Source organism: Canis lupus, chromosome 28, assembly GCF_003254725.2.
Source record: "Canis lupus dingo isolate Sandy chromosome 28, ASM325472v2, whole genome shotgun sequence".
Lineage (NCBI taxonomy): Eukaryota > Metazoa > Chordata > Mammalia > Carnivora > Canidae > Canis > Canis lupus.
Genome location: NC_064270.1, coordinates 4,413,862 through 4,427,210, shown reverse-complemented (window position 1 = coordinate 4,427,210; position 13,349 = coordinate 4,413,862). Strand labels below are relative to the sequence as shown.

The 13,349-nt window shown below is 38.5% G+C and overlaps 1 protein-coding gene across 1 annotated transcript in view; it reads left to right on the top strand.

Annotated features, from left to right (window-relative positions):
• Positions 1-7,705, top strand: part of SLC16A12 (solute carrier family 16 member 12) — a 79,443-nt gene extending 71,738 nt beyond the window's left edge. The window contains 2 exon segments of the mRNA XM_035708047.2: positions 1,700-1,959; positions 5,033-7,705. Of these exon segments, the coding sequence (XP_035563940.1) occupies positions 1,700-1,959; positions 5,033-5,307 (535 nt within the window). The 3' untranslated portion in view covers positions 5,308-7,705.
• The last annotated feature ends 5,644 nt before the right edge of the window (positions 7,706-13,349 follow it).

The following is a 13,349-nucleotide window of genomic DNA, read 5'->3' as shown; positions in this document are numbered from 1 at the left end:
CTGAAATCTTAATTTCTCATATAATTTTTACATATCAACATAATGTTCTTTTGATTTCTTTAACCAATGACTTGAAAGTAGAAAAACATTCTTAGTGCACAGATAGTGCAAAAACAGGTGGTGGGCTGGATTTGGCCATAGTTTGCTGGCCTCTGTTCTAGATGGTTTAGGATAGTGAGTGGGTCTAAGTTGTAGAAACCTGTGTTAACTACAAGTCCTGGTGACAGATTTATTTCCATGCCAAGTCAAGTCAGTGTTCAGGCTGGGTGTTGTGCTTTTAGTTATTTTTTAACGACCTCAGAGACTGTCTGGCGATGGAGAGAGGAGCAGAATTCAGTCCAGGCAGGAAGATCAGATGCAATAACTATATATAATCTATAGGCACATATTTCTGTTTGTCAATACAAATAGCAAATACTTATTTCATTATCATTTTAGGCTTAGAAATCAGAGTTGTCAGAAATCTGCCAAGTAGTTTCTTCAGCTAATGCTTATCTGTTAGAATTGAAGAGAGCGAGGTACTCATCTTCTCATCAATGATGGACTCTTCACACTTGAGCTATGACCTGGGAGAGCAATCATCCTGTGGCTTCTCACATATTATGTCTTTGGTAATTAATCAGGGTTCAACTGCCATTCTCCAGTGCTATGAATATAATATTTAAAATTCATTCCAAAAAATGTAATGGTTAAGGAAAAGAGGGGAGAGCAGAGGTATCTATCTTGACAATCAACTCAACAACAGCCCAGTGTAGGTTTGATAGAGGTATCTCTAGTTGGAGATGTTCAAGACCTAAATTCTTGTGCTGGCTCTGTCCCTTATTATCCCTGTGACCTAAGGAAAATCACTAACTCTCAGATCTTCAGGGGTCATCATCTATAAAACAGGCCAGTGCAATATTTTTCTATTAACCTCTTAGCATTCTGTGAGGCCCAAAGGGGACAGTGGGTTGAAAAAAATGTTTGTAAAGTACTAACTACTGATATTTGCTGAGTCTTTGAAATAGTGATGTGTTGTGCTTTTAGTTATTTTTTAACAGTGCTGATATTTTACTGAGTCTTTGAAATAGTGATGGTATCAATGCCATTTGGTATCAGTCATGAGTTTGGAGATATAGAGGAAAAGTGGAATGCAAGTGCCACTGGGAAGGGTCAAAATAAGACTTAGTCCTAGTACAAGACCTTCATAATCCCTGGCAAATCATTTTAATGTCTTCATATTCTAGCTTCTACCTTGTAACTTGGGTTTTTGAGCATATATAATGTGCCAGATACTAGTGGAGGTCCTATATGAAAGCATCTAATATGATAGAATGCTAGAAAATATTAGTCTCCTGATACTCTACATGTTATTTTACAACTATCCTCAGGGTAACCCTATGAGATAGATAAACTTCCCATTTTATAGCTAAAGAAATTGAGATTAGGGTTAAGCAGTTAGCAGGTGATAGAACTGGATTCAAACTTCCATCTTTCTAACTTCAGAGCATATATTATTTTCTGCCACACCATGTTTCCTGGGAAGATGAATTGTGTTTTCATATACCAAAAGAAAGATAAGCAGACAACATAGATAACACACCATGGGAAGTTATTCTCTATGAATAACTGCAGTGCTTACTGCTGCATGGCCATGGTTCTAAAACTCTTTGATAGAACCTGTGCATACAGCACTCATTCTTGATCTTCAAATCTACAGGTGCCTGAAGAATTACCAGTATGTCTGCTACCTCTTTGCCGTGGGACTAGATGGGCTCTGCTATCTCTGCCTCCCAATGCTTCAAAGTCTTCCCCTGCTCGTGCCTTTCTCTTGTACCTTTGGCTACTTTGATGGTGCCTACGTGACTCTGATCCCAGTAGTGACTGCAGAAATAGTAGGGACCACTTCTTTGTCATCAGCACTTGGTGTAGTATACTTCCTTCATGCAGTGCCATACTTGGTGAGTCCACCTATTGCAGGTAAGTTTCCAGAGAGATCCCCCAAGCACCTCTTCTCTTTGCTATACTGATGTGAAAAAACAGTGAACTCACACATAGACAGTGATGATTGGAAGTTAAGTTGGGATAATTTTCTTCCAATTGAGTGGGGACCTTAACCTACTTGGAAAGAAGAAATCCAAAATTAAGGTCCTGATTCCATTCCACACTAATGATGGGAGCAACGGAATGGAGCAGCTGTTCAGATTTATAAATAAGTTAGGCACATTCAGGGGGAAATCTAGAGGGAGTACAGGGTCCCACTTGGGGATAGTGGGCAGTGAGGCTGAAATGGTAAGTGACTCTGTCATAGCGTGTCTTGAGTGCCAGCCAAAGGAGCTAAAAAGTCCCTATATTCTTCAGAGACTATGGATAATATTATAGTTTTTGTGCAAAGGGGTAATAGGGTAAAGAGTCTATTTTAGAAAACGTGACCTAGCAATCGATCTGGTGCTTTAGGGGAGAAGCAGTTAGGATTCCATTCTAATGGTTCAGAAGCAAATTGATAAAGTCCTGAACTAGGGCCATGGCAGCAAAAATGAAAGTGAGCTCTGGGGGTGAGGAGGAAGTTTTGGAAACAAATATCAACTGAATTTAGCATGTGAGGGTGAAGGAGGGGAAAACTCAAAGATAAGCTAGAAAAGAATGGCATGGTTGAAAGCAAGAAGGAAGTTAGAAAAAGTGGCTTTGCCAGAAAAAATAATGAATTAAAAGTTTAGAGAGATTCAGAAATCTGAAATACCCAATAAAATGTCCAACATTGCTGTGTGAGGATGAAATCTGAGCTTTAGAGGGAGGCCAGATTTAGATTTAGAGTTTTGGAGATCATCAGATAAAGAGCATCTAGAATGTTTTGTAAACTGTCAAATGCTGTCGAAATTTAGTGTGGTTAAACAAGTAACTTGACAAATATTTATTGCTTGTGTACACTAGCATTGCTTTTGGCGCTACTAGAGCAGCAAACAGGTCAAAGTCCCTCCTTCCTTGGTAGGGTATGTGGTCCAGACCAGTGTCTCTCAAAATGAAGTCATAGGACCGCCCACCCACCCACCACCTCAGAATCTCCTGAAGCCCTTGTTACAAAATACAGATTCCTTGATCCTCCATTGTGATCTGAATCTTTCCAGGAATCTATATTCTCAACGAGCTTTCTTGTGATGCTCATGCACACTAAAGACTAAGAATAACTGGCGACACCTGGGTGGCTCAGTGGTTGAGCGTCTCCCATCAGCTCAGGGCGTGACCCCAGAGTCCCAGGTTCGAGTCCCGCATTGGGCTCCCTACAGGGAGCCTGCTTTTCCCTCTGCCTCTGTCTCTGCCTCTCTCTCTCTCTCTATGTCTCTCATGAATAAATAACTAAAATCTTGAAAAAAAAGATTGAGGATAATTGGTTCTGATTATTACCTGCCTGAACTAAAGCCAAGAGAGTGAAGATCCCTGAAGACAGGCAAAAAAGAAATGAGCCATTTGCTTAGAAGAAAGGAAGGGAATTTTTGAAGAAGGCAGGATTTCTGCTTTAGCTGCTATTATGAATAAACAATTTAGAATTATTTTCAAACCTCAATGATTGCTAAATCAGCAAACTAAGGGAAACTGCTTAATGGCTACAGATTAAAAATCCTGGTCAGTTTAAATTCTGTGATATAGGACTATGCGTTTAGGAAACGCCCCCGAAATGTCCCCACATCCTCCCTCAATAGCCAATTTTTGTGTTTACCAACCTTTAGGAGCAGTGTAATTCTGTTAAAAAGTTACAGTGCATTATGGAATTGGGATTCCTAGATCTTTTTTCATCCATGGCCTTCATTTGGCAAATCAGACATCATACTCGTTGCCAGGTATCAGAGGATTAGGGTTTAAGTTCTTACTGTAATACTTCTCTTATTTAATCACCTTTAAAATGACAATTCTCTACTCAATCATTTCTGTTTGGTGCTACAGAAGTACATAAGTAAATCACACAGTAACTAAAATATTTGAGAATAGTTTGGATTGCAAGAAACTTTGTGAGGCTTATAACAACTTCTACATACCATTTTTAATTAATGAGTTGAAGTGGGTGAAAGGAAAAATCATATACTTTTACAGTGGATTTAAGTTTAGAGGAACTTTTTAGAAGATTTATTTTATTTATTTTAGAAAAAGATGGGGGTGGGAGGAAGAGAGAGAATCTTCAAGCATACTCCTTACTGAGTGTGGAGCCCAGTATAGGACTTGACCCCATGATCCTGAGATCATAACCTGAGCTGAAACCAAGAATTTGATGTTCAGCCAACTGAGCCACCCAGGCACCCCAATTTAAAGGAGTTTTTTAAAAAAACTTTTTAATCACAAAATACTTGCCTGCCGAGGTCTAATTTGACTCCATTGATTCTCTGATCATTATGGCCCATATTTTCTTAGCATATACCCTGATACTCCTCAAAATTTAGAGCTGGAAAAAATTTTGAGGAGTATCAGGGTATATGATATTGAGATTCATTTGTTGCAAGAAGAAATAAAGAGGAAAAAAAAGCCATGATTGTAGAATGATACCTGATGAAGTTTGCATTGACAACTTCTACAATGGCCCAAAGTTCTGATTTTCAAACTGCATAGGGTACAATGACTGGATCTAATGGAAAATTTGGATTTGGCTTCATCCAAAGGCATGTTATGTTACTCATGATAGACAGTATGTGGGTACTGGGAATATTACTAACGTTCAGTACTATTATATTCTCTCAGCAGACATAGATGATCTCAACATCAATATTTTGAGTGACACCATTTTTATCCTTTCTACCATATTAAAAATAATATATATTGTGTGATTATTGAGAATGAGACACTCTTCCAAGTACTTTACAGAAAAACAGTACATTTTAGGAGTTTCCTAGAAAACAATGCACTTTTCAATTGCTGCACAATATTTTTAGATATGCTTTTTGTGTCAAAATTATAACGGTGATGATAGCAATCTATCGTCATTACCCTTAGAAATTATTAGATTTGGGAGTAGGTAAACAACTGGATTTTCAACTCAACAATGTAATTTTGCTGTTGCTTGTTACAGGATGGCTTGTCGATACAACTGGCAGCTACACTGCAGCATTTCTTCTCTGTGGATTTTCAATGATATTTAGTTCTGTGTTGCTTGGCTTTGCTAGACTTGTAAAGAAGATGAAAAAAACCCAGCTGCGGTTCCTTGCCAAAGAATCTGATCCGAAGCTGCAGCTCTGGACCAATGGATCGGTGGCTTATTCTGTAGCAAGAGAGTTAGATCACAAAGATGAGCAGTCTGTGGCTCTAGCTCTGTCGGTTACAACCCCACATGACCAATGGCCTTGAGCCTGGGAATCTTCAGGGCTGAGAGAGGTGGGACCACTAGATTGTACATGTCTCTGAAGCATTTAACTTTGGCAGAAGCATTGCCTTCCAAGGAAATTATTATTACTGTTTTATTAACATGTTTATAGGGGAAAATAGCAAATCACAAAGCAAGTTGGAGTGGTTCAGAGTTTCCTCATTTAGCATTTGTACTCACAATTGAACTCCTATCTTTCAAGCAATGAGCATCACTCCATGGGGAATGTTAGGATGTAGCTGCTATAATTAGCTGTATTAGGGGTAATTTCAAAATATGACAAAGGCAGACTTGGGAAGCTTTGTCGCAAACTCTCTGTGCCTCCATCTTACTCCCTCAGAATGTAAACAGAAACAATGACATGGAGGTTTGCTTACTTTATGCTTTACTTTATGGAGAAAAGGGTCTGTATTAATCACTGCCTTTTGAAGAATCTAAAGCATTCTTCAACAACCCTGTCTAAAGCCCTAGTGAGAGACCCCATTATGAGGAAGGTTTGGCATCTTCACCTTCCACCTCCACCACAAGCTTTCTTCCTATGACTGAGCCCTGACTTCTGACCAGGCACTCACCTCTGTTACTATCACATATAATACTGAATTTAACAGAACACACCACAAAATCACAAGGTTATTTCTAAATCCTACCTGAAATGTGAACACCAACGTTTCCCCTTTTTTTCTTTAGAAACAAAGCTTTTATTTGAATTGCGCACACATTCCTGCTAGGAACTGAAAAATGTGGGCAGTATTCCAACTGGGCAGGAATTGAATTCTTGGATCAGCAGGTCTCTGATGAGAGTTTTCTTTTCAGATCAGACATTTAGGTTCATCATTACCCAAAACAGACCTTGGGAGGTTAGCCTGAAAAATATTGTTCTAGAGATAGTCTAAAGGTGAGATTCCTTTTCCCTGTGCTAATGCTTGCTTGTTCCAATGTCCACAGCCCTTTATCTCCTTATCGAGAATCATTAGAAACTTGATGGGCCTCTTCAGTTGAATGAGAAGACTTCAGGGGTTAAGCTCAGCATCACAGTACTCCTTAATTAGAGCTTTGGTCAGGGGAGAGGGAAGAGAAGTTTGAGAAGGCAGTGGCCTTGTAAAGTGATACTTTACAGTTCATAGAACTCTTTCACATACCTTCACTCATTGGATTGGAATAGTTAACTCATTCTTAGGTACTCTGTTTTCCCATAGTTTGGGATAATCTCTGACTTTTCAGAGGGAGGATGTGGGAAAGAAGGGAAAGGCCAGATCCTTCAGTCGTCAGCCATTTTATATCCACAGAGGATAGTGCTGAATCCCCAAATCATAATATACCTGTAAATGAGGAGCAAGTTGCACAATTGGAAGGGGATTTTAATTGTTGAAAAATTTAAAATCTGAACCCCAAAGAAATCATTTGTCCCTGAAGAGGCTTCACAAATTCCCTGCCAGCACTGAGGAAGATCCTAGGTGGGCTAAGCATGTTCAACAAGAGTTTTTGCCTATCACTGGATTATTTCATAAAATTACATATTAATATATTGCTTTCAGAATGAAATGCTGACTTGATTGAATGGGAAAAAAGCTGTAATATTTCATAGTTGTTTTCCAAAGATAAATTTGAATGTTGCCTGTTATCTTTTACTTAGACTTTCCTTTTGAACCCATTTACTTTGTCATTTTCAATTTAAAAACAATATTTGGGAAATATCTGTAAAAAGTCAGTTACAATGAACTTACGTGTGTTTGGAACAGCACTTTACACTAAATGTCATTTCTTGAATCTTCAAGCCTAAGGATTTTTTAAAATATAGTTATAAATATTCTTATATATATATTTTTCCTAGTGATCACAGTAAAATTTTGTTTATCCAGCTCTGCAATATAATTTCTCTAAAAGTATTATAAGTATTCATGAAAAATGAGTATAGAAACCAGAGCTTTAAAAAATTTGTATAAGATATTTCAGATATTTTTACTTTATACATGCATAAATTTATATCTTATTTTCCCTTTTGGAGCAGCATTTTTAGAAAACCAGCAAGGGAAATGTAGATCTTAGAGTCTACTGTTGTCAACTCCACAAGATTTTACTGTTAAGGTTCCATGTGCCTATACTGTTTATTTCAAAAGGGAGGGATTTGTGGAAATGATGTTCTGTGGGATCAAGAATAAAATTATGGTGCAATGATTCTACATCTAAATATTACTTTTTATCACTGTAAACTCTACTTTGAAATTGACTAGAAAAGCAAAGAAACTAACTTCTATAGATACATTGTACCATTGGGCCTTTTTTCCAGATTGTGATTCTACTAATAAATCAGATATTTATGCTAATATTTTCTTATTTCAAAAGCATAATAAAATGAGTTTATATTTGTGTTTGGAAAAAAAATCTTTTCCCTGTACAAGGGATTTATATTGAATGGTGACTGGGCTTGTCTGGATTGCTAAAATGTAGCTGGCATATAAAGATGTGTAAATAATCAAATAATTTTCCAAAAGCCAAACCCCGTTTATTGAGTACTTCCAATGTATTAGCTACTGTACTAAGTACTTCCTATGCATTATCTTATTTAATCCCCATAATTACCTATATTATTGTCATTTGATAGATGTGCAAACTGGGACACCAGGTGGCCACTGCATTTCTCTGGTTTCAGTGAAATCCTGTCAAGCTAGGAAGCAATCTGATGCTGGAACCTGCCTTCTTCCCTTTGCGTCTACTTGGGTTTTCTTCTTACGTGGATTCAAAAAGCCATTTGAAAACAGGCCCTCTTTTAGGAAGTAAAATACTTTGGATTATGCTTCACTCTTACAATTCATATAGATGGGAAGATTCTAGAATGGAAACTTCCAAGAGTTTTCCCAAGAGTCTTGTTCTATCAAGACCACTACTTCCAGGCTAAGTGGTTTAATTTGCTGTCTATTGATCCAGGCTTCTCTTTGGGAGTATTTATGTTTGTGTATCAGGGAGAAGGTTGGAAAACATACTTTGTCCCAAAAGAGAGTTCTATCTTCTGCGTTACCAGAATCGCAGGTAGGAGTTGAATTCTTTCTTAAGTGCCTGCGCAGTTCATTGCCCAGTGATAACGAAGATGGTAATGTCTATCTGGCACTCACCTTCCTGGTCTCTGAAATTGTTTATTGAACTGAAATAGTGTGAACTCAAGGTAGATACTGGAGTTTCTCTTCTCATACTTCAAAATTCAAGTCTTTATTTTTTTCTACTCTGACAAAGAACAGATTAAAAAAATGTTTTAAATGATTTTATTAATTCGAGAGAGAGAGCATGATTGGGAGAGAGGGGCAAAGAGAAAGAGGGAAGCAGACTCACCACTGAGCAGGGACCCCAATTGGGGATCGATCCCAGGACCCCAAGATTATGACCAGAACTGAAGGCAGATGCTTAACTGACTGAACCACCCAGGCACCCCAAACGATAGATTTTTATACCTGTTGCCAGAGCAGCTACCAGTGAGAGATGACTGGGATTTCTTTCCATAACACAGAGAAATATTTGTGAACTATTTCACAAATAGAATAGAGAAATACTAAATCACAATAAAGAGACTGACATTTAAAACATTTTATTATGGAAATTTTCAAACGTACAAAAGTAAAACAGTAAAATGAACTTGACATAACGATCCCATAGCATCTACAATTACTTACTCTTTACTCTTCTCTTTGATGAAACTATTTGAAATATATAAACATGCTGACAGGACATGAGTTCCTTCAGCTGTCAAGGAATAACTGAACCTGGCAAGAATAATTTATTCATGCAACCAGAGGGTATGGGTGGTTGGTATCACCTATTAATGGATCATATAGTTACAAAGCTGATTGATTCCCCCCTTTTTTTTCCCTGTGGACTTTGGGTGAATGAATTCTAGGTTAAAATGTCACTTTCTAGACAGCCCATCTTTAATCACTGCCCCATCTAAATTACATATCCCCACCATCACCACCTACATTACACTCTCAGAACACTGTTCTTTTCCTTTAAAGAATATATTCTTTAAAATGTTATCTCCTCCACAAAACCACAAGCTTTCTGAGGATGGGGATCATACTGACTATTCACCAGGCAGTCCAGTGTCTAAAATATAGTAGGCACTTTATAATACTTGGTGGGTAAATGAATTTAAAAAAAGGAAAAAAAGAATGAATAAAGCAACTGCTAATGAGAATTATAACACAGCAGTATGGGGTCTGTTTGAAGGGTTGGGTTTTCTTGAAGTTGCTCTTGCACTCAGAATGGATATGATATGTTAGATGTTTCTAATTCCATGGGTCTAAATAAGACACCTGGTGTGAAGTATATCACATGATAGTAGGAGCTCCAGAGCACCAAGTATCATGGGACAGGTTTGGGACAGCAAATAAAGGTGGCAAAGAGAAAAGTTGGTAAAAGTAAATGACTAAAGCTTTTGATTGAGGCCTGAAAGTGAAAGTGATGTGACTGTGTTCAACCCCAACAGGCTTAACTAGAAAGTTTTGTTGGGCTCAGATTGAGCGGAAGCTCCAGGGGTAGGGCACTGCTTACACAAGGAGCCCCAGAACATTAGGGTAAGGTGGAGCATTGTGTCTCATGCATGACAAGAAGGGATTTCAGGTACAGGCACCTCACAAGCTGCTTTTCCTTTACAGGGAAGACTACCTGTGTTTGGCCAGGGGAAGACTAGAGTCTTCTGCACAGTCCTATGGCTGTCCTCTAATTCATAGCGCATTACTGAAAATTAGCATGCTGGCAAACATTTTCAAGAGTTGGTGAGAGGCTTTAATCACCTAACAACTATTTATCACGCACCTCATCAGGATCTGATATCATTTTTTTATGGCAGGGAATCCAAAATACAGAGAGCACACCCTCCATGATTTCAAGTTAATTGCCTAATTGGTAAATCGAAACCATTGCCTTGAGAACAGCAACACCATGAAGTTGTTAAATGCTGACCTGAAGCTAAGAGCACTGCATATTATGGAGGTTAGGAGAGGAAGAATTCATTAAGGGCTGAAGAAATCTGAAGGTCATTCCAAGGAACTAAGATATAGGGCTGAATGGGTTGGAATCAGCCTCTACTCTTTTTAGGGGAAGAAGCTGGGAGTAGGGAAAAGGGGTGTGGGCAGCCACTTTATGTGTGTGACTCCCGAGGTTCCCACATACACTCAACACCAAGGGAGCCCTGAATACTAGTTAACACTAATAAATGTTCTGATGAGCGGATCTATAAGGGTGTCTGGGACTTTGGGGATTGCTGAGATTTGGGGTCTCTAAATTGAAAACGGTAATTTTCAGGGAATGGGGTTATACTCGTTATTCACTTCTCAACTCTAAAAAGGAGCCATTTAGGAGTGCCTGGCTGGCTCAGTTGGAAGAGCGTGCAGCTCTTGATCTTGGGGTTGTGTGTAAGCCCCACGATGGGTGTAAAGGTTAATAAATAAAACTTAAAAAAAATTAAATAAAAAGGAATAATTTGTAAGTTTTCTCTCTTAAAGGGTCCAGAGCTTCAGGAAGTTTTTTGTTTTCGTTTTTTTTTTTTTTTTTTTTTTTTAAAGATTTTATTTATTTATTTATTTATTTATTTTTTTTGTTTTGTTTTTTGTTTTGTTTTTTTTTTGTTTTGTTTTGTTTTTTTTTTATTGGTGTTCAATTTACTAACATACAGAATAACACCCAGTGCCCGTCACCCATTCACTCCCACCCCCCGCCCTCCTCCCCTTCTACCACCCCTAGTTCGTTTCCCAGAGTTAGCAGTCTTTACGTTCTGTCTCCCTTTCTGATATTTCCCACACATTTCTTCTCCCTTCCCTTATTTTCCCTTTCACTATTATTTATATTCCCCAAATGAATGAGAACATATAATGTTTGTCCTTCTCCGACTGACTTACTTCACTCAGCATAATACCCTCCAGTTCCATCCACGTTGAAGCAAATGGTGGGTATTTGTCATTTCTAATAGCTGAGTAATATTCCATTGTATACATAAACCACATCTTCTTTATCCATTCATCTTTCGTTGGACACCGAGGCTCCTTCCACAGTTTGGCTATCGTGGCCATTGCTGCTAGAAACATCGGGGTGCAGGTGTCCCGGCGTTTCATTGCATTTGTATCTTTGGGGTAAATCCCCAACAGTGCAATTGCTGGGTCGTAGGGCAGGTATATTTTTAACTGTTTGAGGAACCTCCACACAGTTTTCCAGAGTGGCTGCACCAGTTCACATTCCCACCAACAGTGTAAGAGGGTTCCCTTTTCTCCGCATCCTCTCCAACATTTGTTGTTTCCTGCCTTGTTAATTTTCCCCATTCTCACTGGTGTGAGGTGGTATCTCATTGTAGTTTTGATTTGTATTTCCCTGATGGCAAGTGATGCAGAGCATTTTCTCATATGCATGTTGGCCATGTCTATGTCTTCCTCTGTGAGATTTCTGTTCATGTCTTTTGCCCATTTCATGATTGGATTGTTTGTTTCTTTGGTGTTGAGTTTAATAAGTTCTTTATAGATCTTGGAAACTAGCCCTTTATCTGATAGGTCATTTGCAAATATCTTCTCCCATTCTGTAGGTTGTCTTTTAGTTTTGTTGACTGTATCCTTTGCTGTGCAAAAGCTTCTTATCTTGATGAAGTCCCAATAGTTCATTTTTGCTTTTGTTTCTTTTGTCTTCGTGGATGTATCTTGCAAGAAGTTACTATGGCCGAGTTCAAAAAGGGTGTTGCCTGTGTTCTTCTCTAGGATTTTGATGGAATCTTGTCTCACATTTAGATCTTTCATCCATTTTGAGTTTATCTTTGTGTATGGTGAAAGAGAGTGGTCTAGTTTCATTCTTCTGCATGTGGATGTCCAATTTTCCCAGCACCATTTATTGAAGAGACTGTCTTTCTTCCAATGGATAGTCTTTCCTCCTTTATCGAATATTAGTTGCCCATAAAGTTCAGGGTCCACTTCTGGATTCTCTATTCTGTTCCACTGATCTATGTGTCTGTTTTTGTGCCAGTACCACACTGTCTTGATGACCACAGCTTTGTAGTACAACCTGAAATCTGGCACTGTGATGCCCCCAGATATGGTTTTCTTTTTTAAAATTCCCCTGGCTATTCGGGGTCTTTTCTGATTCCACACAAATCTTAAAATAATTTGTTCTAACTCTCTGAAGAAAGTCCATGGTATTTTGATAGGGATTGCATTAAACGTGTATATTGCCCTGGGTAACATTGACATTTTCACAATATTAATTCTGCCAATCCATGAGCATGGAATATTTTTCCATCTCTTTGTGTCTTCCTCAATTTCTTTCAGAAGTGTTCTATAGTTTTTAGGGTATAGATCCTTTACATCTTTGGTGAGGTTTATTCCTAGGTATCTTATGCTTTTGGGTGCAATTGTAAATGGGATTGACTCCTTAATTTCTCTTTCTTCAGTCTCATTGTTAGTGTATAGAAATGCCACTGACTTCTGGGCATTGATTTTGTATCCTGCCACGCTACCGAATTGCTGTATGAGTTCTAGCAATCTTGGGGTGGAGACTTTTGGGTTTTCTATGTAGAGTATCATGTCATCGGCGAAGAGGGAGAGTTTGACTTCTTCTTTGCCAATTTGAATGCCTTTAATGTCTTTTTGTTGTCTGATTGCTGAGGCTAGGACTTCCAGTACTATGTTGAATAGCAGTGGTGAGAGTGGACATCCCTGTCTTGTTCCTGATCTTAGGGGAAAGGCTCCCAGTGCTTCCCCATTGAGAATGATATTTGCTGTGGGCTTTTCATAGATGGCTTTTAAGATGTCGAGGAATGTTCCCTCTATCCCTACACTCTGAAGAGTTTTGATCAGGAATGGATGCTGTATTTTGTCAAATGCTTTCTCTGCATCCAATGAGAGGATCATATGGTTCTTGGTTTTTCTCTTGCTGATATGATGAATCACATTGATTGTTTTACGGGTGTTGAACCAGCCTTGTGTCCCAGGGATAAATCCTACTTGGTCATGGTGAATAATTTTCTTAATGTACTGTTGGATCCTATTGGCCAGTATCTTGT